The following is a 27490-nucleotide window of genomic DNA, read 5'->3' as shown; positions in this document are numbered from 1 at the left end:
TCTGCCAGCTCCGCTGTTGTCTGGGATCTCGCCACGGCTGACCCAACCAGGAGCTAAACATTAGACGGCTTCTCTCTCGGGATCTCAGGAGGTCTCAGGCCCCTCCGCCACGACAGGGCGATGATCATCGGGGAAGGATAGCGACATAATAGATCTCTCGTCAAGAGGCTTTCCGTGAGCGACAGCCGACAAAAAAGTTCTTACCGAACTTCGTGAGACAAGAGGGCAGATTTGGGCAAAGAGCTAGGGGAACATAGAGGCATAAGGAGCAAGCTTGTGAACTCAAGGCCTAGTTCATAAAGGCGCAAGAAGAGAGATTTGATTTGGGAATGGTTAGGTGGTCTGAGCTTGAAGAACACAGAGATCAGAGAGTTAACCATGGAAGCTGGACAGTAGGAATAGGTTCGTCATTCAGGGGAGGGAGCAGACCATCTCCTCACCTTCTGCTCATATCCTTGACCCCTTTATCATTGAGAAATCTGCCTACCTCGTTACTTAATGATTCACCCCCTGCCTTCAGTCTCACAGATCCACCATCCTCTGTGTGGAAGGCAGAGGCTTCGAGGATGTGGCAGAGGTAGGGGTGGGAGGGAAGGAGATCAGGGAGGGAGGGGCTTGAAACCATTGATGAGGTTTAAACTCCCCCCCCTGCTGTTTTACAGCCATTGAAGTACAGATACTACACTCAGCAAGGTCTTGCCAACAGTACTATTTCTATCTTTAACCCTCTCGTCCCCGCGCTCCTCCAGGTCTGGTCTCTCCAGTCCCTCCAGATTTAGCCCCTCTGGTATTGTGGTCCGTGCCCTCACCGACAGCTATGGAGGCTGCTTGCCCCAGGACTGTTCCTTACCGCGCTTAGAACTTCCCTTCTCCAGCTCCAGAACCGGCAGGTCGCGGCACAGTTATGAACACAGTAGAAGCAAACAATACAACCCTTCAGGGACTCTGGTGTGCTGGAAACCTAGATACGGCCCACCTCGTGGTTTATTTTTACCCATAAGGTTCTTAATAAAAGCTGTATATTTAATTAATTAACCGCTATTTATTATGAGTCTCCAGCTGAATGCCATTACGGTGCTTCAAGGGGCAGGCAGGGACAAGGGGGCAGAGGAGGAAAGAAAAGAGGCGGAGGTGATTGAGCGAGGGGGGCAAAGAGGTGGAAGGTAAATGCCAGCATAAGATTGTCACAGAGTGTGATGTAGGTGTGATCATCCCTTCGGGGTCTAAGGAGGACATCTCGGGATTTTTTTTATATAGACAAGTAAAATATTAGGAACAGAGGAATATTTAGGGGTTTGACTTTAGAAATTGCAGTGCAAAAAAAAATTTAAAGGGCCATTGGCAGCCACCTCAGAGAGGGTGAGAGGAAACACTGAGCGACACACACAGAATCCTGGAGGAACTCAGCAGGCCAGGCAGCATCTACAGAAGGGAGTACAGTCGACGTTTCGGGCCGAGACCCTCCACCAGGACTGGAGAAGAAGACGAGGAGCCGGAGTAAGAGAGTGGGAGGGAGGGGAGGAAGAACCACAAGGTGATAGGTGATAACGGGAGGGGTGAAATAAAGAGCTGGGAAGTTGATTCACGGCTGGAGAAGGGGGAATGATACACCTCTGGAGGAACAGTTATTCACTTCTGAGTCCTTAAGGAGTGGGTGTAGGCTGCCACAGAGGAGGACGTTCTGCCCGTCATCTGGAAGAACACACACACAATGCAGGAGGAACTCAGAAAGTTAGGCAGCACCTAGGGAAAGGAGTAAACAGTCGAAGTTTTAGGCCATACTCAGTCGATGTTTTAGGTCGGGACCCTTCATCACGACTGGAAAGGAAGCCAGAATAAGCTGGGGGGGGGGACGGGGAGGAATACAAGTTGGAAGGTGATAGGCGAGACCAGGTGAGGGGGAAGGTGGGTGGATGGGGGGGGGGAGATGTAGTAAGAAGCTGGGAGGCGATTGGTGGAAGAGGTGCAGGGCCGAAGAAGGAGGAATCTGATAGGAGAGAAGACTGGACCATGGAAAGTGAAAAGGGCACCACAGGGAGGGTGGTGAGGAGAAGGAGTGAGAGGGAAACCAGAATGGGGATGGAAAAAGAGAGAAGGGGGAGGGAGATAAATTACCATAAATCGGAAAAATTGATGTTCACGCCACCAGGTTGGGTGGGCACTCAGGCAGAATATGAGGTTTTGCTGCTCTGACTTGAGTGTGGCTTGGTATGGACGAATCAGTCCAAACTCCTTTCTCAATGCTCAATGACTAAATCTAGTTTGTCCCTTTCTTTCAACCTCTTCAGTAGCCTTCCTGATTATTGATAAGTTGTGTTTCATTCCCTGAGTATCATGCAGGGATACGGAACAGAAACTGGGCCCAGAGCTCACTGAGGGCACTTTACCCACCAACCCTGCACCCCTTGGAGATGTGCAAGGGACCTGGGGCATCCAGAGAAAATCCATGGAGCTCCACACAGACAGCACCAGAGTTCAGGTTGAACCTGTTCCTCTGGTGCCCTGAGGTGGCACCTCTACCAGCGGTGCCAGTGCGCCGCCACAGTGTTACAGGATACTGCAGGAGCTCGGGGTTAAATTGGGAAGGATGGGCTCTCTCAACTTCTAGAGAGACACGAGAGACTGCAGAGGCTGGAACCTGGTGCGAGAAACAATCTGCAGGAGGAACTCAGCAGGCCGGGCAGCAACTGTAGGGCGGGGAGGAACTGTCAGTGTTTTCAGGCCCTGATGCTGGGCTCAAGTCCAAAACGTTGACTTTCCTTGTCAGCTACAGATGCTGCTTGATCTGCTGAGCTCCCTGGCAGGTTGTCTGTTGCTTCAAATTGTGCTTCTTCTCATGTAGAAGATTAAGATGACCCGTTTAAGTGTGCAGAAGGTGGAGAGAGTGTGCTGAGTGGAGGTGGGGGGTGGAGTCTAGAACAAGAAGCTTTAAATATGAGCCAGCCCTCTGCAAATTTACCTTCTCAAACAAAATCTTCCCTGAGAAAGCATCTGGTGCTTTCCTGGTGAATATGACGAATAAACTCTTTTCAGGCTTCCAGCTGGGTACATTTCAACATTTCAATGACAAACTCCGTCATCTTCTTCAGGAAGAAGAAATTGTAACCATGTTTCAATGACATCTTCAGGAAAATGGGAGAGTTTGTCATCGAAATGTCGGTTATAATCAATACCTGTAACTGGCTGGAAGCCCGAGAAGAGTTTTAAATCTTCCCCATCAAAATGTTAATCTTCCCCACTAGTACAAGACTAAATTAGCAGAATCAAAACTGAAATTGTTGTCAGGATGGAGGTTAAGCACTTTGAAACCAAGGTCAAGAAGTGGAGCTAAGATACAATCAATTCTGAAAAGTAGAACAAGCTGGGCAGGCCAAATGGCCTCCTTCGCTCATAGTCCTCAATTGGTCATTGCCTTGGAAGTAAGGCAGTACTATGATTTGACTGCAGTGTGCCAGGACTAACTTTTCAAGTCATTTCACAGTTTTCTGTTTCCAAAGGACCTGTGGACCAAAAGCAGCATTTTTCTAAACCTTGGCAACTATTCCCAGTCAAGTAGCTGTGAGCTTCACTCCTCTTGATGCCCCCGAAAGGGGTCCAGTCCCAAGCCAGACACAGGAACCTGGTGCTCCTCACACATTACCCAGGGGGAGTTGATGGAGCTGCTATCATTGTGATAATGTTTCACATCCAAGACCACGTCTCAGGTAAATATAAAGAAGTCCTTCGAGAAGAGCAGGAAAGGTTCTTCCAATAATCCGGGGCCATTTAATCTACCAGATCATTTGGTAGTTTTGTACGGGGAGACATTGTACAGGATTGAAATAAGCTACAGAATGTTGTAAACTCAGCCAGTTCCAGCATGGGCGCTAGCATCTTCAAGGAGCGATGCCTCAAAAAGGCGGCTTCCATCATTAAGGACCCCCATCACCCAGGACATGCCCTCTTCTCATTGCTACCATCAGGAAGGAGGTACAGAAGCCTGAAGGCACACACTCAACAACTCAATGGCTTCCTGCCCTCTGCCATCTGATTTCTGAATGGACATTGAACCCACTGAATGTTACCTCACAGACAAAATGCTGGAGGAACTCAGCAGGCCAGACAGCATCTATGGAAAAAAGTACAGTCGATGTTTCGGACCAAAACCCTTCAGCAGGACATCTGCAGATTTTCTCGTTTGTGATATCACCTCGTTACTTTTTTATTTCTGTCTTTGCCCTACTTATTTAATTTAACTTTTAAAAATATATATACTTCTCACTGTAATTTACAGTTTTTATTATCATGCATTGCAATGCACTGGTGCCGCATAACAACAAATTTCACGGTATATGCCGGTGATATTAAACCTGATTCTAGTCACACGGCACTTTTGGGAGATTGATGCAATGCAAGTTGGCTGTTACAACGTGAGTGCATGGGTTTCCTCTGGGTGCTCTGGTTTCCTCCCACAGTCCAAAGACGTAATGGCCAGCAGGGCAATCGACTGTAAAATTTTCCTGTGATTAGGTTATGTGACTCGTTGGGCTGGGAGGGCCTGTTCTGTGGTGAATCTCTAAATAAATGGATCAATTCTGTAAATAAATAAACAGCACAAACCCATTTTCCTGGGATATCTTCAGGCCCAAAATGAAAGGTGCTTTAGAAAGGCAAAATTTCCATTCCTTCAAGTTCAGTCAGGCGGTGGGAGTGTGTCATTCCTAGTTGGCTTCTGACACAGGCATCATTCTTCCAGTTCCAGTCTACGTGCACGTCTCCCAGCTCCTCGCCTGTTTTCGCCGGGTAAGTCTCGTTCTTCTCCCTCTTCCTCATTGCCACGTCCCTCCCACACTCCCCCTCCTGTCCTTTACCCAAACTCTCAACCGGAGCCTGGGTCGCACCTAGCTGATGAAGGAGCAGGAGCAGTTCTTCACTCTCCCCTCCACTTGACTTCTTGAGTTTCGGGATTACACTCTAAAGCTCACTGCGGTCAACACCGAACACCTCCAGTACTGCAGGCAGCTGACAGTCGGGAGGTTGGGACTGACATCTGACTTTCCTGTGAATGTGACACACACACACACTCACTCTCTCTCTCTCTCTCTCTCAGTCAATGCCACTTCTTATCCCCACCCCACACACAGTCATTCATACAATTAATCTCTCTCTCACCCCCAGTCTCAGCTGTGCGTTCAGCCTTGCTCTCTCACACACAAACTATCTCCTGTTCCCACACAAAGATACACACTCACAGTCAACTCCGAGTCTTACTACATACACACATGCCCGCATACACACTGGAACCAACAGGGAGAGCAGCGTAAGTTCACGAGGTTGATTCCCGGAATGGCGGGACTGTCATATGTTGAAAGATTGGAGCAACTGGGCTTGTATACACTGGAATTTAGAAGCATGAGAGGGGATCTGATTGAAACATAAGATTATTAAGGGATTGGACACGCTAGAGGCAGGAAGCATGTTCCCGATGTAGGGGGAGTCCAGAACCAGAGGCCACAGTTTAAGAATAAGGGGTAGGCCATTTAGATCAGAGTTGAGGAAAAACTTTTTCACCCAGAGAGTTGTGGATCTGTGGAATGCTCTGCCTCAGAAGGCAGTGGAGGCCAATTCTCTGGATGTTTTCAAGAGAGAGTTAGATAGAGCTCTTATAGATAGCGGAGTCAAGGGATATGGGGAGAGGGCAGGAACAGGGTACTGATTGTGGATGATCAGCCATGATCATATTGAATGGTGGTGCAGGCTCAAAGGGCTGAATGGCCTACTCCTGCACCTATAATCTATTGGAATCTCTCCCATGCGCATACAAAGATACACAATCAGCACTATGTTTTACACACTCATACTCCATTGTCTTCCATGCACATACAGTGGAGCTCACCCCAACCCCTGCCTCTCAGTTCAAACACACACATATCGAGCAAAGTGTGCCGATGCTCGTGTTGAAATACATGGGTGTAAAACGCAGCGTGCTGTCACGAGTCACACTGTGTCCCAGCTTAACGCAGAACACAGCCCAAGGCACTTGGCGCAGGTGTAGGGAAAGCAAGGAAGCCATGCCAAAGGAGGGCAGAATAGATACTGAGCAGAGAGCGAGGAGGAGGGAGGGTCTGAGGTCACGGTGGGCAGTCTAAAAGAAACTGAGAGGGAGGGGGAAGAGATGGTAATGTTGTGGGGCGGATAAAAGAGTAGACAGAAAGGAATTAGAGCTAGATAGACATGGATACACCCGAAATGTGACTTTTGCTGCCAATTCATTTCCCATCTTGAGTTGCCCTGGTGAGGTCTAATACATCTATGCAGTGGTTTGATAAACCCACAGGCAGTTTGCCAATTTCTTCAGACATGTGTGCCTCAGACAAGCACAAGTGGTCACTCAGTGACAGATATCTGCCCATACTTACTCACTCCGAATCTGAATTGGATTTAGTTCCCATTTCTCAATGTGGACGGGCCTTATCTTGCTCTCGAGAGAGACACTGAGCCCAGTGAAAAATCATAACAATGCCAGCATCTTGTGAATGACTGAGATAAAAAAAAAAGACCAATGGGCTTACAGGGTACAGTAGGTAAGATGACTGGCAGATAACCCAAATCCATCCTGAGGTACACAAGTCAATTCTACTTGACCCAACAGTGACTGGGTCAAACTCGTCACCATGAAACAACACTGTCAATTAGCGCCAAAGAGGCAGGGCACTCTTTTCTTCTCAATAATCTGATTGCTCCTAGGCTCCTATAAATGAAAAAAAAATCACAAAGCTTCTTATAAAAGATTTTATTTAAATGCATCAGGTTTTTAACAGTCCGCAAACAAAAAAAAAGAATTGCAACAATTGGGATAAATCAATGGATTAGATTTCTCCCGATGAAGTGAATTGATAATTACAAGTTAAGCAGTCCTCTCTTTTTATTATTTTAAACTGTAAATCTTTTTTGGTCAAATGAAAGACTTTTCCATTAAAGATCTGGCGTCAAATTTATTTATCTTACTGAGAATTGTATTATTTGTATACCCACAGTCCTCCTCCGGTTATACTTTTGTCTCAGTGCCATTTTGATCATCTTAAACTTTTTCACCGGAGACCACAGAGAATTGTGTTTTTATTTTACTTTGAATATTCTATCGCGGCCCTTTCTGATGTTAAATTTTAGGTTTCTTTTTTTGTCTTTGTCCAAACCATAGAAAATGTTTCTTTTTCTCCTTATTTTGAAAAAAAATATATGAAAGCTTTTTTTAGGTAAATTTTATTTATTTTTAAAATTTTTTTTATTTTTTTTTAAATCTGGCGTGAAATGTATGGAATGGCACAGCACCACACTCGCACAATAGGTTTTCCTGATTTAAAGAGGTCACTGGGGTGCCAACTCTCCCTCGTCCCTCCCGTTGTCCCAAACTCACTTCAAGTAAAAACTTTCCGAAATTGGAATTATTACCCAAACATTTTTAAAAAAACATAATCCGTCTGGAGATAAAGTGTTGGTTCCTCATTGAACTATCTCCCATTGCTTCAACTGAAAATTCGTGCTCTCCCAATTTAAAATTTTATCAAATAATAATTAAAAAAAAACTTTGAAACTCTTGATTTGAGCTTTTGGTTGGAAGAGGGGAGTTGGTCCATCCATTGCATGCAAATTTCTCAAATCCACAGCTTGTCACTCATTTATAGAATGTCTTTTAAAAGAATAAATATTTTGTTTTATTTTACTTTCTCCTTTGACACGTGGTCGTTTCAGTCAGCGGCTGAGCAAGTTAAAAAACTGATGTTTCTTGTTGCTGTCTTGGTTCCACATCTTCTGTTTAACTGGCCTGTGTCACAGCAAAGAATGAATTGCCATTCCTGGATATTGTAAAAATTCCTCCTTAAAACTTTTCACCTCAAACAAGGGAGACAGAGTCCCTTTTATTTCATTGTCATCACTCCCGGTGAGGTATAAGGCAGGTGGGGTGAGGTGGGATGAAAGCATTTCAACAATAAAGAGCGCTTAAAACACTTAGTAAATGAAGACAAATACTCCCTCTTTCTCACTATCTCCCTCTCACTCTTTTCAATCCATTCTCTGGTTGGAATTTAGGCCGGAGATCTTTCTCTCCACTCGTTTCTCTCTTAGTTTTCGATTTTAAAATCTTTTTTTTGACAAACTTTTTGCATTGTTTTTTTGCAATGGAATTCGGGTTTCATGCAATAACTTTTAATATTTTCATTAATCCATTTTTTTTGTAAATTATTAATTTTCCTCTTAAATTCTTTTCACACTCTGTCTCTCTCTTTCTCTCTCTCTCTCTCTCTCTCTCTCTCTCTCCTTGCCATTCAGCTCTTTATACAGGCGTTGTTCTTCGATTGACCGTGTTGGTATGCAAGGAATCCTTAATGTCTTTCTGGATGCAGTTATGGACCTGTAGGAAATTGTGGTCTCGCTCGGAGTTGTAAGTGGCAGTTGAGGTGGCGGTCTTCAGAGGGTCTCTCGTGAGGGTGTACATGGATATCTCTGTGGACGGCAGCGTGTTAAAGCCTTTGAGACCGACGGGAGAGGGGTCTCTGGAGTGCGAGGGCTCCGTGGAGCGGGAGCTCGATCGACTGCGCCGTCTGTAGCGGTATCGGTAACTGGGGATCCGAGTGATGGCAGAGGATTGGAGGTAATCCGTAGATCTTGTCCCTGCCCTGATCTGTTTGTGTCTGTCAATGAACATGTGAACCGCTAACACGCCCACCATCTCCGCGATTATGAAGGAGAGCGCTCCGAAGTAAAAAGACCACCCGTAGGAGTAACTGTTCTTTTTTGAGTCGCTCTTAGCAGGATCTCCCGCGTTGGCTGATATGTACACGATGATGCCGATGATGTTACTCAAACCTGCGGAAGAACATGGGGGATGGGGGGAGTTGGAAGAACAAAAGGACACCGGTTATTGATATTCGCGTGAAGGAAATCAAGTTTTCCGGGTTGGGGGTGGGGGGAGGGGAGTGGAATTGTTGGGAAAGGTGCACCAATTGCCCTCCTAATGCGAATATTCCCTTCTCTACCCTTGGCTAAGGTCTCATCATACGCTGGAGCAAAGAGGGGAGTGCCACACCAGTTCAGAAGGTGCATCTTGCCAGTACCTATTCCCTGAATTCCATCCCCTCGATGGCAGAGTACTTGAACAGGCCCTTCAGCTCATGGTGTCCGTACCAAACATGATGCCTAACTGAACCAATCTCCTACCTATACATGGTCCATTCCCCTCCATTCCCAGCAAGGTCCCACCACTCCCCCTGCTCCCTTATAAGACCATAAGATACAGGAGCAGAATTAGGCCATTTGGCCCATCAAGTCTGCTCCACCATTTCATCATGGCCGATCCATTTTCTCTCTCAGCCTTCTCCTTTATCCCTTCACACCCTGACCAAACAAGAATCTATCTACCTGTGCTTTAAGTATACGTAAAGACTTGGCCTCTGCAGCCACCTTAGTGGCAAAGAATTCCACTCTCTGGCTAAAGAAATGCCTTCTCATCTCTGTTCTAAATGGACTCCCCTCTGTTACCTCAGTCACTGCACTGTAAATATTTTAATCCACATTTTGTAATGCTGTTTGCATAGTAAATATGCACTGGCATTTACTGTATGTGCTTATGCACATTTTATTTCATATCTGTGCTTTAACCTCTAACTTTATTTTTGTACCTAATTCTTTATTCTTCATATCGTTGAGTGTTGTTTTTCATTTATTTATCTGGAGATACATTGTAGAATGGGCACTTCAAACCTTTTGGGCCACACGCCCCAGTTCAACCCTAGCCTAATCGCAGGACAACTGACAGTGACCGATTAACTAACCAACCGGGATGTCTTTGGACTATGGGGGGAAAGCAGGAGCGTCCGGAGGGAATGTGCACATTCCAAGGGGAGGACGTACAGATGAGGTTGGAACTGAACTCCGAACTCCGACGCCCCGAGCTGTAATGGTGTTGCGCTAACCACGACGTTTCCATGGTGCCCCGCGGTACTTTTTTGTTGCGTGACGTGCCACAGTAAATTCCTAATATATGGTGAATAAAGTTGATCCTTGATAATTTTAAAAAGTCTTGTCATCTGATTAGGCTGTGGGATCTTGCTGTACATGGATAGGCACCTGTGTTCCATTGGAGTGTATCACTACTTGGTAGACTTGGAGAGGATGTTTCCTATGGTGGGAGAGTCTGAGACCGGAGGACAAAGCCTCAGAATAGAGGGACGTCCATTTTAGAAACACAGAAAACCTGCAGCACAACACAGGCCCTTCGGCCCATAAAGCTGTGCTGAATGTGTCCTTATCTTAGAAATCTTAGGGGTACCCATAGCCCTCTATTTTTTCGAGCTCCATGTACCTGTCCGGGAGTCTGTTAAAAACTTTATTGTATCCGCCTCCACCACCATCACCAGCAGCTCATTCCACACACTCCCCACTCTCTGCGTAAAAAACTTATGCCTCTCCGTATTGTACTGCCCTGGCCTGCGTACTGGCTTGGGTCTCACATTGACAACTTACCCCAACGTCTCCTTGGTACCTGCTTCCAAGCACCTTAAGACTGTGCCCGCTCGTGCTAGCCATTTCAGCCCTGAACAGAGATGAGGAGGAATTTCTTTAGCCAGAGAGTGGTGAATCTGTGGAATTCATTGCCACGGGTGGCTGTGGAGGCCAGGTTATTGGGTGCATTTAAGGCAGGGGTTGATTGGTCAGGGTGTGAAGGGATGAGGGAGAAGGCAGGAGATTGGGGCTGAGAGGGAAATAGTCCAGTCATGATGAGATGGTGGAGCAAACTTGATGGTCCAAATTGCCCAATTCCATTCTTTGTGAATATCCCTGCAACTTCTTTACAAGGTTCGTGTTTAGTGTTCTGTCCTAGAAGGTGAATATTAACCCTAAATGAGGCCACCCGTTGGCCGTGGCATCCCAGCACTCTCAGAAACCCCCTTTAAATACTGACACCCTTATGGGGACCCCCTATGAATACTCCCATAAACCCAGGGATCCCCTGTCAATACTGAATTGCCAATCACAACTGAAGAGGCACATCTGCCTGAAGATAATGCACAGGTATTAAATACACACCAGTTAACACAAATCAGTGCTCCCATAATGGCACAATTCATGCAGATCTCCTTTTAAAACGTTGGCCTCTGATGGTTTTAAAAGCCTCTACAAATACTGACACTCTCCAAGGGACCTCTGTAAATACTGACAATGTTCCTGAAACCTTTTATAACCACCCAAACTCTCTCAGGAAACCCTTTTAAATACTGACACACTCCGAGGGGACACAATTCTGGAGAACCCCATAAATACTGACACAGTCCCAGGAACTCCCTGTAAATACCAGCACGCTATTGGGATCTCCTATAAATACTTTCACTCCTGTAAATAAACTTCTTGTAAATGGTAACAGATTCACTGAGACATCTTGTAAATTCTGACGCACTCCTGGGTTCTCACTTTAAATTCTGAAATACAACGTATAAATACTGATACGCTCCCTGCAAACACTGATGCGATTCTGCTGAGATCCTCTAAGCACTGCCTCGAGAATCTGTAAACCCACAGGACTGTGTTTTTATCCCCTGGAAGTTCCTGGAATTGTGCATGTATCTAAGTGAAATTAGGAATAGGTAGTTAAAGGTAGAAGGTAAGGATTAGCTTTCTTTGTCACATGTACATCAAGCTTGGTACGTCACCAAAGACGCTCCACTCGCAAATTCCTACAGAATCCCCCATCTGCTACGGGGGGGGGGGGGAGAAGGTGCTACTGCACAGGGTCAAAAGAAGATGAAGACAGTTGTAAACTTAGCCAGCTTCATTCTAGGCACTAGCCTCCATAATATCCAGGACATCTTCAAGGAGTGATGCCTCGAAAAGGTGACATCCATCATTAAGTAGCCCATCTCCCAGGACATGCCCTCTTCTCATTGCTACCATCAGGAAGGAGGTACGGGAGCCTGAAGACACAGACTCAGTGATTCAGGTACAGCTTCTTCCCCTCTGCTATCAGATTTCTGAATGGACATTAAACCCATGAACACTACCTCAATACTTTATTTCCATTTTTGCAGTTCTTATTTAACTATTGAATATATACACACACACATCGAATGTATATAAATATATATATGTAATATATAAACACACACACACACACACACACACACACACTCACTCACTCACATGGCCTAAGATAGAAGGAGTCAATTTTAGAAAACCTAGCACATTTATTTTTCAACATAGTCCCCTCCTACATTTACACACTTAGTCCAGCGGTCGTGGAACATACGGATCCCTTCTTTGTAGAAGTCAGTGTCTTGGACCTCCAGAAAGTGGTCCACAGAAGGGGTGATTGATAAGTTTGTGGCCTAAGGTAGAAGGAGATGAGTTATTAACTTCAAACTTTCTGCATTTTCACTCAAAGAGTTGATCTGCATGTGCATGTAACTAGAGCTGTATAACTCATCTCCTTCTACCTTAGGCCACCAACTTATCAATCACCCGTGGTGTGGACCACTTTCTGGAGGCCCAAGACATCAAATTCTACAAAGAAGGATCCGTATGCTCCACGACCGCTGGACTAAGTGTGTAAATGTAGGAAAAATAAATGTGCTAGGTTTTCTAAAATTGACTCCTTCTACCATAGGCCACAAACTTATCAATCACCTCTCGCATATACACACACACACACTTACTGTAATTCACAATTTTCATTTACAGTGTACTGCTACCGCCAAACAACAAATTTCAGGACATATGCCAGAGATATTAAATCTGATTCTCATTCAGACATACAGTGAAATGCATTGTTTACATCAGTTTAAAATGATTTTAAACCGATGTGCAGTTTAAAAGCAAAGATTGTGAAGATTGTGCAGTCTGCAAGCGTCGTCGAGCTTCTGGCACCGACCTAGTGTGCCCACAGCTCATTGCCCTCTGGAAAGTGGGAGGAAACCCACGAGGTCACAGAGCGAACATGTGATCTCCTCTCAGGCAGCAGCGGGAATCGAAACCTGATCTTACAACTGGCAGCAAAAAGTATTGCGCTAATCACACTTCCCCACCCCTCCTGCCACACACACATAGTTATGCACAGGAATCCCTGGAAGTCTGCTGGAATACACAAGATGTACTGGTGTGCACCAGGATCTCCGAGAGTTTATCACTATTTACACGACCAGGATCTCTGAGTTTATCACTATTTACACGGAGACCAGGATCTCCGAGAGTTTATCACTATTTATACGGAGACCAGGATCTCTGAGAGTTCATCACTATTTACAAGGAGACCAGGATCTCCGAGAGTTTATCACTATTTACAAGGAGACCAGGATCTCTGAGAGTTTATCACTATTTACAAGGAAACCGGGACCTACGGGAGTATTTCACTATTCACAAGGAGACCAGGATCTCCGAGTTTATCACTATTTACACGGAGACCAGGACCTACGGGAGTATTTCACTATTTACAAGGAGACCAGGACCTACGGGAGTATTTCACTATTCACAAGGGGACCAGGATCTCTGAGGGTTTATCATTATTTACAAGGAGACCAGGACCTACGGGAGTATTTCACTATTCACAAGGGGACCAGGATCTCTGAGGGTTTATCATTATTTACAAGGAGACCAGGACCTATGGGAGTATTTCACTATTTACAAGGAGACCAGGATCTCTGAGGGTTTATCACTAATTACAAGGAGACCAGGACCTACGGGAGTATTTCACTATTTACAAGGAGACCAGGAACATCCAGGGTTTATCACTATTTACACGGAGACCAGGACCTATGGGAGTATTTCACTATTTACAAGGAGACCAGGATCTCCCAGGGTTTATCACTATTTACAAGGAGATTCTGTTTTTGGATCATTATTTTTAGGGACTCCAGAGAACTTGTCAGCTTTTACAGTGGGTCCCTGGGAGAATGCCAGAATTATAAGGAGTTTCTAGTACTGTGTCAGTGTTTATAATACTGACACACCCACGGGGGAATATGAATATGTCAATATTTATAGCCAGTTACTGGGAACATTCCCTGAACCTTCTTTCTGATAAAGACACAGTCCCAGGTACCCCCTATAACGACTGACACACTTCCAGCACTTCCTGTTAAACCTAACAAACTCCGCAGTCCCTTCGGAAACACAAGAGATGCTGCAGATGTTGGAAATCCAGAGGAACACACTCAAATTGCTGGAGTCAGCAGTCAGGCAGCACCAAAGGAGAGGAACAAAGGGCTGACGTTTCAGCTGAGACCCTTCACCAGGAGTTCCTGGAAGTCTGCTGGACATGCCCTCTTCTCATTGCTACCATCAGGTAGGAGGCACAGGAGCCTGAAGACACACACTCAACGATTCAGGAACAGCTTCTTCCCCTCTGCCATCAGGGAGGAGGTACAGGAGCCTGAAGACACACACTCAGCAATTCAGGAACAGATTCTTCCCCTCTGCCATCAGGGTGGAGGTACAGGAGCCTGAAGACACACTCTCAGTGATTCAGGAACAGCTTCTTCCCTTCTGCCATCCGAGTTCTGAATGGACATAGAACCCATGAACACTACCTCACCACCTTTTTAAAAAATTTTAATTTTGCACTACTCCGTTAATTGAACTATTATATATACACTTTCTGTAATTCACCATTTTTCATCTATTATGTGAATCGCATTTCCATGTGTCACCGGCAGGGAGGTGCTACATGAAGCTTGCCGTTGGAGAGGCTATCTACTGGCAGGGAGAGTCTTACACATTCAGCTCTCCTTTTTAACAAGACTGCTAGCCAGTGGTGGAAAGCAGAAAATGAGATGACAAGCACTACCCACTACACTTCCACCCTAGATGCATCACAACAACCATCTTGACAGTACAGAGGACGGGGAAGAGGTCTGGCCCCTGCATACATTGCACACAGGCCAGCGGTGTTTGGACACCCCCAGGTGCTTGTGAACCAGATCCCCAGCTAGGGGTAAATAGCCCCACTGCCTTGTGGGCAGCCTCGGGAGAGACGAAGGCCGTGGGAATAAACCCAGACGGCCAATCCGGAGAGGAGCCCCTAATGCGGCTGGACGCCATTGAACATCCTTCCGGCAGCTCCTGCAGAAGCTGGTGCCAAACGTATTGCTCCATAAGCTTTCCTTTGGTCAGGCCGAGAGGGGGATCTTGCCAACTGGGCATCTCATGATCTCCACACCTTCTGCCCAGGCTTGTGTTGATGATCATCACCCACTGTCCTTCGAGAATGGATTGCATTGTACTGCCGCAAAGTTAACAAATTTCATGGCATATGCCGGTGATCTTAAACCTGATTGTGATTCTGAAGGTATTCCTGTGTACACCAGGATCTCCAAGAGTATATATCATTGATCATTGTTCTGAGGGACCCCTTATGAAATTGATTTACTCATGAGGATATCATATGAACTTCAAGCAGAACAGAGCTAGTAAATGGAGTCTAGAACGAGTCATATACACCCGGGACAGAGTCACATTCATAAACAGACTCAGGCCCTTCAGCCCACTAAGTCTGTGGTGGTCCTCAACCTACCCATTCACACTAATTCTAACATTAATCCTAATTAATTCTATTATTGCCCCAACTTTCTCATCGGCTCTCCTCAAACTCTCCTCAACATTAGGAGCAATTTACTAATCAGGCTGCCAGAACTGGAGTACCCCAGGAAAACTCATGCAGTCGCGGGGCAACCAGACGGCACCCAAACCAGGATCGAACCAGGGACTCTGGCACTGTGAGGCAGTTGCTCTGCCAGCTGCACCACCATGCACTCTGATGGCAGAACCTGAAGAAAATATGGCCATCACTTTAAATATTGATGCTGCTAGCGCTCCTTGTTAATATTTCACATGTTCGAGGCCCCGCTCTAAATATTGACTCAGTTCTAAATACAGACACAAGCTCGGGCTTTTCTCTTTGGAGCAAAGGAAGACAAGAGGTGGTGGAAATGGCTAATAAGAGGGGGCATAATTTTAAGGTGATTGGCGGAAATTATGTGGGGGATATATCCGAGGTGAGTTTTCTCCCCCCACAGAGTGTGGTGGGTGCGTGGAATGAATTGCTGGGCATGGTGGTAGGACAGATACATTAGGGACATTTAAGAGACCCTTAGGCACATGGATGAAATAAAAATGGAGGGCTATGTGGGAGGGAAGCGTTATATTCATCTTGGAGTATGTTAAAGGATAGCATGGCATTGCAGGCCAAATGGCTTGTACTGTACTGTACTGTGCTGTGCTGTACTGTACTGATGTATGTTCTATCTTACAATTCCTTGAGTCTGCCTGTAAATCATTCATTATCATCATTAGGTGCCACTTCGTATGATGTGGGCAATTACGGTCTCCATGACCATGTCTGTTCTTGGCAAATTTTTCCACAGCAGTGGTTTGCCATCGCCTTCTCCTGGGCAGTGTCTTTACAAGACGGGTGAGCCCAGCTGTTACCAATACTCTTCAGAGATTGTCCGCCTGGTGTCAGTGGTCGCATCACCAGGACTTGTGATCTGCACCAGCGGCTCATATGACTGTCCACCATCTTCCCCCAGTCATGGCTTCACGTGACCCTGATCGAGAGGGCTAAGCCCGTACCACACCTTGCCCAAGCGTGACCTGCAGACCAGCGGAGGGAAGGAACACCTTACACCTCCTTTGGTACCGCCTGTAAATACACTTTGTAAACACTGAGGACTCACTGTAACCATTGATAGCTTCCAGGGATCCTTACAAACTCTAGTAAATCCCAGCTCCGAGTGACACAAGTTAAATATGAATATACACTTGGGGTCAATCTGTACATACTGATACACCTTCAGTGATGCCTTCATATTCCGACACATTTTCAGGAATCTCCTGTTAATTTTCTAGCAAGCACCCCAGGATTCTCTGTATTAGACCAGGGGTTCCCAAACTTTTTAATGCCATGGACCCCTACCATCAACCGAGGGGTCCGTGGACCCCGGTTTGGGAATGCCTGGTATATTCTGACTCACTTAGGGTGACCCAGGTGTCTACTGAGGTTGGGTAGGGATTACAATTAGAGGGCATGGGTTAAGGGTGAAAGGTGAAAAGCTTACTGGGAACTAGAGGGGATGATTCTTCACTCGGAGGGTGGTGAGAGTGTGGAATGAGCTGCCGGCACAAGTGGTGCATGCGAGCTCGATTTCAATGTTCAAAAGAAGTTCAGATAGGTTCATGGATGGGAGGGGTATTGTGGGGGTGCGGGTCAATGGGAGTAGGCAGTTAAGTCGGCTCAGCATGGACTAGATGGGCCGAAGGGCCTGATTCTGGGCTATACTTTTCTATGACTCTATGGCCCCTGTCTGCACTTCTATAAACCCAGGTTACCTGTAAGGAAGCACTCCAGCAGCTCTACTTCGCCAGAAGTTTGAAGAGTTTCGATGTGATATCAAAGTCTTACAAACTTATGTGGGCGTACAGCTGAGAGCTTGCCTCGCAGCCTGGTGTGAAGGGTCTGATACACAGGATCACAAGGGACAGCAGACTGCTATAGACTCATTCACCTTCATCACAGACACAACTCTCCCCGCTGTGGAAGGCATCTTCGAGAGGCAGTGCCTCAAAGAGTAGTTCAAATAGTTCAAGTAGTACAAATTCTTGGTAGTTCATCGCCAAGAACTACCCGGGACTTTCTCTCTACTTGCTGCGATCACCAGGCAGGAAGTACAGGAGCCTGAAGACCCACATGCAATAATAAAGGGACAGATTCTTCCCCTCTGCCCTCAGATGTCCGAATGGTCCATGAGCTCATGGACCACTTATCCTTTTCTTTTGCAATTATTTGTTCTTGCAATTTATATTAATTTTATGTGTTTCCTCTATATTGATACAGCAAAACAACAAACTCCATGTCATCTAAGTCACTGATAATAGGTCTGATTCTGTAACCACCTACAAACACCCTGGGAACCCAAGTAAATACTGATGCAGCCCAAAGAAACTCCTGAAAACATTGAATTCAGAATATTAGAGGGCTATGGGTAACCCTAAGTAATTTCTAAAGTAAATACTGTTCAGCACACCATTGTGGGCCAAAGGGCCTGTATTGTGCTGTAGGCTTTCTATGTTTCCAGTATTTTTTTCAGAATCAGATTTAATATCACTGGCATATGTCGTGAAATTGTTTTTTTTGCAGCAGCAGTATAATGCAATACACGGTAATAGAGAAAAGCACACAAATTACAGTAGGTATATACTATATATTAAATATTTAAGTTAAATAAGTAATGCAAAATGAAAATTAAAAAGTAGTGAGGTAGTGTTCATGGATTCAATGTCCATTCAGAAATCGAAGCTCCTGAATTGCTGAGTGTGTGTCTTCGGGCTTCTGTTCCTCCTCCCTGATGGTAGCAATGAGACTTGGGCATGTCCTGGCTGTCGGGAGTTCTTAATGATGGATGCTGCCTTTTTAAGGCATTGATCAATGAAGATGTTCTGGATATTATGGAGGCTAGTGGCCATGATGAAGCTGACTGAGTTTACAACTTTCTGCAGCTTATTTCGATCCTGTGCAGTACATTCTACCCCCCCCCCCCCACTGCCATACAGATGGTGATGTGGCAATTGTACATTTGTAGAAAGCTGTGAATGCCTTCAGTGACATAACAAATCTCCCTGTAGCCAAACAGTGACAAACACTTGTAAATACCATAAGCACTGACACAATCTTGTGAATCCCCTGTAAATACCAAAACACCCCCAGTGTCTCTTTAAACACTGTCCGTCCCCCCCCCACTTTACAGTGGCCCCAGTAGCCAAGAAGAATGGGTCTGTCTGAATCTCTGGTGACTACTATAAGTAGATCAATGCATGGTCAAGACAGAGGACAACTCTGCAAATCCTTCTGGAGGGAAGTTCTTCAGGAAAAGTGGACTTAGCTGAGGCCTACCTACAGATGGAGATGGAAGAGGAGTCCAAAGTGTTCCTCACCATAAACACTCACAACTGACTTCATTGCTAAATAGGCTTACTTTTAGAGTAGCATCTTCACCTGTCCTCTGGGAGAAAGCGATGGACCAGGTGCTGCAAAGCTGTCCAGCAGCTCAGTGCTACCTGGATGACATCATAATTACCAGTAAGGAAGACAAGTATCATTTCCAAAATCTCATGACAGTGTTAAGAAAGATGAGAAGATTATGGGCTCAGCGCACAATGCAACAAGTGTGAATTCTTCAAACCAAGCATCACTTACTGCGGTCACACCATTGACGCACAAGATTTACACAAGTGTACTGGGAAAACTCAAGCAGTATTGGATGCCCCAAACACAAGGACATGTCACAATTGTGGTCCTTTTTAGGATTTTTCAATTACTATAATGGATTCCTGCCAAACCTGGCCACTGTGCTGTACTTGTTGAACTCACTACTACAGATTGGGGAGATATGACATTGTACAAAGCAGTGTGAGGCAGCTTTCAAAAAGATAAAGGAAATGGTGATGCCAGATGCTGTACTCAAACATTATGATCCACACTGTCTAGTAAAGATTGCCTGTAATGTCTCATCTTATGGTACAGGTGCAGTCATATCATATGTGATGAGTGCTGGAAATGAATATCCCATAGACTTTGCATTACGTTGCCTTACCACTGCAAAGAAAAATTACGCACAGATTTGCAGAGAGTTCTTGAGTCTGGTTTGGGGCGTAAACCGTTTCAACCAGTACTTGTGTGGGAGAGCGTTTACCCTCGTTACTGATCATCAACCACTAGTGTCCATTTTCAATCCACAAATGGTGTTCCACTAACAGCAGCAGTTCAAATGTAGAGATGGGCTCTGTTTCTTGGAGAACACAATTATAAAGTGGAGTTCAAGAGGACAACTAATCCAGAAAAGCTGATGGATTGCCCCATTTATCCTTGGAAAAGGTCATACCTGAAAAACTTACAAAAGAGGACATTCTCCCTACTACTAAGATTATAGCAGTGATAATCCAAGGGGAAACCAGAAAAGACCCCACATTGTTGCAGATCTACATGGCCACCCAAAATAGCTGGAATGCACAACAAAAACTCCAGTTCCACCATTTTTACCAGCGCCGAGATGAACTTGCCCTTGGCAGTGGCTGCCTTCCAAGCCGAGAGCTAGAGTGTTGGAGGAGCAACATGCTGGTCATCTAGGCACGGTCAAAATGAAAGCCTTGGCTCAGAGCTTTGTCCGGCGGCCTGGGATAGATCAGCAGATTGCAGTGCTCTGTATGGGATGCCAACAGCATCTTGGAGAGGAAAGAAGAAAGGAAAAGAAAGGTGCCCTGAGCTCTCAGAATCTCTTTCTGCAGGCCCAAGAGTCAACTCTTACAACCACCACAGAAAAGGTCCCAGAACCTGAGATAGTTTCATGGTCATAAATCTTTCCAGCCTAGCAGTGTGACCCTCCCACTTGTTGGAAAAGACGTTATCCCATAAGAGTAAGAAATCCTCCATAGAGATTAAATCTTTAGGCCTGAATGGGACAATTTAAAACTTACAATGCTGTGGATGCTTATATAGTAGTTGTATTATATAGTATACTGTACAATAAGTAGAGATGTATTCTATATTGAGTTGGAGTTTATAGCTAAGCAGGGAGGACTGTTGTGTGTTTAATATTTCAGTAATAATCCAAATAAATAATTTAATCATGCATTATTTTTTGTTTACATAATGTATTGCAAGCTATATGTAAAAGCAGGTGAATGGCACACGTCATCATGTCACCACATCATACGTGCATGCATCACTTAAAGTAAAAACGATGTTAGACATGTATTATGGACTGCGTGTTTTCCTTTCAATTAGGTTTATATTTTGGAGTTACAAAACATATCTGCCACTATAAAGAGGTGCAGGAAAGGGATGGAATAAGAGCTCCAGCACTTCCCTTCAGTTTTTGATGCTGCCATCTCCGATCTATATTTCAGTTCAGGTGAAATGGACATTTCTCTCACAGATGCCTGATCTACTGAGTTCCTCCGGCATTTTGTTTGATACTTGTGGTAATAATTTGCACCTATCACTAAAATGGTGGTGTGCTTGGTTGCAGCAGCCACTCTGGGACCATCAAATAGCGCAACCATGTGTCTTAAATGTTTTTTTTTTGTGATTGCTAAGACCCTGGTGGACATCGGGGATACAAAAAACTGCAAGTCCAGTTCGTTGGTTCATTGGAGAGTCTGACGCACGGGAGCTGCGTGGTCTTGGTTGTTGTACGGACCAGGCCTCATAGTGTAGTGTTGCCTGTTACAGGCACCCAGCGGAGGAGGGAGAGAACAGAGGGCCGGAGTGCATGCTTGTGTCTGTGCTGGGTTGGGGGCTGCCACCGTTGCTACTCTCATTGGTAACTTAGAACACCTTCCAATAATTTTCCCGCTACTGATGTCAGGTTTACTGGCCTATAATTTCCCAGCTATTACTTTTAGAGCCTTTCTTAGACAAAGGAACAAAATGAGCTATCCTCCAATCCTACAACACCTCATCAGTTGCTAAAAACTTTTGAAATATCTCTGCAATTTCTACATCAGCCTCCTCCAAGGTCCGAGGGAACACCTTTGCATGCCATGGGGAGTTATCCGTTCTAATTTGTCTCAAAACTGTGAACATTTCCTCCCCTGTAATCTGTATACAGTCCCTGAACTCACGTCTGCTTTTCCTCACATTTATAGGCACTGAGTCAATCTCCCGAGTAAGTTCAAAGGCAAAGAAATCTGTTTAAGATCTCCTCCATCTCTTTCAGTTCCACACATAGATTATGACTCTGTTCTTCAAGAGGACAATCCTGTCCATTGCAATGCTTTTGCTCGGTGGAAGTCTTTGGGATTCTCCTTCACCTTGTCTGGTAGATCAACCTCATGCCTTCTTTTAGGCCTCCTGATTTCCTTCTTAAGTGTTACCTTACATTTCTTGTACTCTTCAAGTGCTTCATTTGTTCCTGCCTGCCTACTCTTGCTACATACCCCTTCTTTCTAACCAGGTCCCCAATATCTGCTGAAAACCAATGTTTGTTGTATATATTACAAAAAAAACCCATTTAAAGTGCCACACTGTTTTTAGGTTGTTTAAAACTTCCCTGCTCAGAATGGTGGCTGGTCTGCACTGCTGTTATTAAAAAATTAGAGAGAATATTGCCTTTTGGCTGCTCAACCTCCCACTGAAGAAAGCTGTAGACTTGATCTGATGTCTCTAAAACTGTCACCCATGAGGCAATGTACCAGCTGGGGACCTCATTCTTATCCACAGAACCTGCTGTCTGATCCCCTACTTTCATAGAAATAGAAATTTAAAGCACATTACAGGCCCTTTGGCCCACAATGTTGTGCCAGCCATGTATGTAACCTACTCTAGAAGCTGCCTAAAATTTCCCTACTGCATAGCTCTCCATTTTTCTAAGCTCCACGTACCTATCTAAGAGGCTCTTAAAAGACCCTATTGTATCCACTTCCACCACCATCACGGGCAGTGCATTCCACGCACCCACCACTCTCTGTGTGAAAAACTTACCCCGGACGTTTCCTCGGTACCTATTTCCAAGCACCTTAAAACTATGTCCCCTTGTGTTAGCCATTTCAGCCCTGGGAAAAAGCCTCTGGCTATCCACATGATCAATGCCCCTCATCAGGTCACCTCTCATCCTTCGTCACTCCCAGGAGAAAAGTACTCTCAACCTGTTCTCATGAGGCACACTCTCCAATCCAGGCAGCATCCTCGTAAGTCTCCTCTGCACTCTTCCATAGTATCCACACCTTTCTTGTAGTGAGGTGACCAGAACTGAACACGGGACTGCAAGTGGGGTCTGACCAAGGTCTTACATTACCTCATGGCTCTTCGATCCCATGGTTGACGGATGCCAACACACGATACACCTTTTTAACAATACTGTCAACCTGCACAACAGCTTTAAGCATCCCATCAACATAGACCTCAAGATGTCACAGATCCTCCACACCGTACTTTCACTACAGCTTGGCACTGTGAATCTTCTTCAAATTCTGACCCCTTCTCAGAATCAGGTTTATTATCACTGACATACTTAATGTTGTGAAATTTGCCGTTTGGCAACAATAGTACAGTGCAATACATACACTATACTACAAGTTACAATAAGTCACACACACACACACACACACACACACACACACACACACACACACTCACACTCACACTCACACTCACACTCACACACACACACACACACACACACACACACACACACACTCACTCACTCACACACACACACACACACACACACACACTCACACACACAAGAAAAGAGAGCAAAAATAATGAGGCAATGTTCATGGATTCATTGTCCATTCAGAAATCTGATGGTGGAGGGGAAGCAGCTCTTCAAATGTTCAGTGTGTGTCTTCAGGCTCCTGTGCCTCTTCCATGATAATGAGAGGAGAGCACGCCTTGGGCGATGGGGGTTCTTGATGATGGATGCTGCCTTTTGAGGCATCGCCTTTTGAAGGTGTCCTTGGTGCTGGGGAGGCGAGTGCCCATGATGGAGATGACTGAGTTTACAAAGCCTTGCAGATTTTACTGATGCTGTGCAGTGCCCCCGCCCCCCCAATACCAGACGGTGATGCATGCAGTTTGAATGCCCTCCAGGGTACATCTGTAGAAGTTTGCTACATTCTTGGGTGACAAACCAAATCTCCTCAAACTCCTAATGAAGTATAGTCACTGCTGTGCCTTCTTCATAACTGCAGCAAAATACTGGGCTCAAAAACTATCATAACTGGAAATTCCATAATCACTCTTTTTAAATATTAATACACTCCAGGATGCTGCAAACACCTGACAAAATTCATCACCCTCCCAAGATCAAATGACAAATCCTGGACCCTGATGTAAATATATTCTATGCCTGGACACTCTTGTTTACAAAGAAATGCTCTGAGAGATTCTCTAAAATGAAGACAGACAACAGGGGCACCAAGCAGATTCCCAGGGATCTCCTTAAATATGCACATTTCCCCAGCATCCACTTGTAAATACTGACACTCTACGAGTAACGCTTGTAAATACCCTCAAGGTTCTCTGTAAATATTTACTCACAAGCCAGGACACTCTGAAATCACTCAAGGGCTCCTAATGGCAGCTTCACAGAGAACCCCTTGCAAATACTGATTCGTACCCAGAGAACCCTGTAAACACTGGCCTACTCACTAGGACCCCCTGAAAACACTGGCGTACTCACTAGAACTCCCCTGAAAACACTGGCATACTCACTGGGACCCCCCTGTAAACACCGGCGTACTCACTGGGACTCCCTGAAAACACTGGCGTACTCACTGGGACCCCCTTTAATCACTGGCGTACTCACTGGGACCCCCTGTAAACACTGGTGTACTCACTGGGACCCCCTGTAAACACTGGCGTACTCACTGGGACTCCCTGTAAATACTGATACACTCCCAGAATCCCCTATAAATAGTGACACTCTTGCCGGGATCCCCTGTAAGTACTGACAAATTCCCAGGGCACCCCTGTAAATACTGACACACTCCCAGAGAATCATGGAAATACTGACGCAGTCCCAGGGAACCCCTGTAAACAGTGACACACTCCCAGAGTCCCCCATAAACAGTGACACACTCAACAGGACTCCCTGTAAATACTGACGCACTCCCAGAATCCCCTATAAACACTGACATACTCCCAGGACCCCCTATAAGTACTGATACACTTGCTGGGATCCCTGTAAATACTGACAACACTCCAAGGGACTCACTGTGTATACCAACACACTTGTCGGGACTTTTAGGGTACACGGCAGCATAGTAGTTAGCACCACGCTTTACAGTACCAGTGACCCAGGTTCAATTCCTGCCGCTGCCTGTAAGGAGTTTGTACGTTCTCCCCGTGACCGCGTGGGTTTCGTCCGGGTGCTCCGGTTTCCTCCCACAGTCCAAAGACGTACTGTAAATCATTGTAAATTGTGCTATGATTAGGCTAGGATTAAATGGGGGGGGGGGTTGCAGGCTCCCACGGCTCAAAGGGCTCACTGTATCTCAATAAATCTGTAAAGACAAGCCCACACTCCCCTTGAGTCATTTGGAAACTCAATATATCCGAGAGTAAAATCATTCAAGAGATGTTTAAAAATACTTTGCGACGAGAATGAAATGAGTATTGAAGTGTTTACTGGCAGGTATGGAGTGTGACTCGAGATATCAATGGTTCCAACATCACCTGCCTTCTATTCACAAGTGAGTAACACCATCATCAATTACTGAAGAAGGATTAGGAGTCATTGTTAAACACACTCTTAATCACATACTTTCCTTGCACGAGCCAAGCGTCTTTATTGATGAATCAACTAACTTCAAGTGATTCATGATCCTAGTACAGTAGACCATCATTCATGCAGAAAATGGGATTCCTCCTGGCAAATACTGATCGCCCCACTAGCAGCATTAAAAACGATGATCACCTCCTTTAAAAACGAAGAAATATTCAAGTGGCAAAATGGTCCAAGCGTGGCTGACAAGAGAAGTCAAAGCCAATGCAAAAGCAAAAAGGAGGGCATACTACAAAGGAAGAAGTTAGCAGGAAGATAGAGGATAGGAAACCTTTTAAAAAACCTCCAGAGAGCAGCTAAAAGAATCATCAGGAGGGAAAAGATGAAATATGAGAGCAAGCTAGCAAACGATATTGAAGATAGAGAAAACTTTTTCAAGTATATAAAAAATAAGAGAGAGACGAAAGTGGATATAGGACTGCTAGAAAATGATGCCAGAGAAATTGTAACGGGGGACAAGCAGATAGCAGATGAACTAAATGAGTATTTTGCATCAGTCGTCACTGTGGAAGACACTAGCAGTGTGCTTGGTGTTGAAGGGTGTGAGGGAAGGAAAATGAATGAAGTTACTATTACAAGGTGCTCAGAAAGCTGAAAGACCTAAATGTGCATAAGTCACCTGGATCAGAAGAACTGCAATCTAGGGTTCTGAAAGAGGTAGCGGTAGAGATTGAGGAGACACTGGGAAAAATCTTTCAAGAATCACTGGACTCTGGCATGGTTCCGGAGGACTGGAAATTTGCAAATGTCACTCCATTCTTTAAGAAAGGAGGGAGGCAGCAGAAAGGAAATTATAGAGCAGTTAGCCTGACCTCAGTGGTTGGGAAGACGTTGGAGTCAATTGCTCAGGACGAGGTTATGGAGTACTTGGTGACACAAGACAAGATAGGGCCAAGTCAGCATAGTTTCCTTAAGAATACAAATAGGATGGATGAAGGGGATGTAGTGGATGTTGTATATTTAGATTTTGACAAGGTGCCACACATGAGGCTGCTTTCCAAGTTAACTGCCCTGGTATTACAGGAAAGTTCTTAGCATGGTTAGAGGCATTGGTGATTGGTAGGAGGCAGTGAATGGGAATAAAAGGATCATTTTCTGGTTGGCTGCCAGAGACTAATGGTATTCTGCAGGGGCGGTCGTTGTTGAGACCTCTTCTTTTTATGCTGCATATCAATGATTTAGATGATGGAATAGTAGCTTTGTTGCCAGGTTTGCAGATGATTCGAAGCTTGCTGGAGGGGCAGGAAATGCTGAGGAAACAGGAAGGCTGTCGAAGGATTTAGAGTAGGAAGATGGGCAAGAAAGTGGCAAGGGAAATACAATGTTGGAAAATGCATGGTCATGCACTTTTGTAGAAGAAATGAATGTGCAGACAATTTTCTAAATGGGGAAAAAAATCCAAAAATTGGAGATGCCAAGGGACTTGGGAGTCCTGGTGCAGAACACCCTAAAGGTCAACTTGCAGGTTGAGGTGGTGGTGAGGAAGGTAAATGCAATGCTGGCATTCATTTCAAGTGGTCTAGAATATAAGAACAAGGATGTGATGCTGAGGCTTTATAAGGCTCTAGTGAGGCCTTCATCTTGAGTATTGTGAACAGTTTTGGGCTTCTTAACTAAGAAAAGATATGCTGCCATTGGAGAGGGTTCAGAGGAGGCTCACAAGGATATTTTTTGGGAATGAAAGGGTTATCATATGAGGAAGTTTTGATGGCTGTACTTGCTGAAATTTAGTAGGATGATGGGGGACCTCATTGAAACCTTTCGAATGTTGCAAGGCCTAGACACAGTAGATGTGGAACGTATGTTTCCCTTGGTGGAGGAGTCTAGGACAAGAAGGTACAGCCTTAGGATAGAGGGGCATCCATTTAAAACAGAGATGTGGGAAAATTTCTTTAGTCAGAGGGTGATGAATTTGTGGAATTTATTACCACAGGCAGCTGTGGAGACCAGGTCGTTGGGTGTATTTATTGATAGGTTCTTGATTGGCCATGACATCAAAGCTTACAGGGAGAAGGCCGGGGAGTGGGGCTGACGAGGGGGAGAAAAAAGGAAGAGCCATGATTGAATGGTGGAGCAGATTCGATGGGCCAAATGACCTAATTCTGGAAGACATGCACCTTCAGGGAGTGGCCCCATAGACAACCTGGATCCTTGCTGATTTCGCCAACTGAAGTGTTCTGGGA

The 27490-nt window shown here is 45.2% G+C and overlaps 1 protein-coding gene across 1 annotated transcript in view; it reads right to left on the bottom strand.

Moving 5' to 3' along the window:
• Positions 1 to 8314: 8314 nt before the first annotated feature.
• cacng2a (calcium channel, voltage-dependent, gamma subunit 2a) overlaps positions 8315 to 27490 on the bottom strand; it is a 238838-nt gene continuing 219662 nt past the window's right edge. The window contains exon 4 of the mRNA XM_059953573.1: positions 8315 to 8847. Coding sequence (XP_059809556.1) covers positions 8315 to 8847 — 533 coding nt within the window. The remainder of the gene's footprint in view (positions 8848 to 27490) is intronic.

Source organism: Hypanus sabinus, chromosome 29 (assembly GCF_030144855.1).
Source record: "Hypanus sabinus isolate sHypSab1 chromosome 29, sHypSab1.hap1, whole genome shotgun sequence".
Lineage (NCBI taxonomy): Eukaryota > Metazoa > Chordata > Chondrichthyes > Myliobatiformes > Dasyatidae > Hypanus > Hypanus sabinus.
This window is presented reverse-complemented; position numbering and strand designations above follow the sequence as displayed.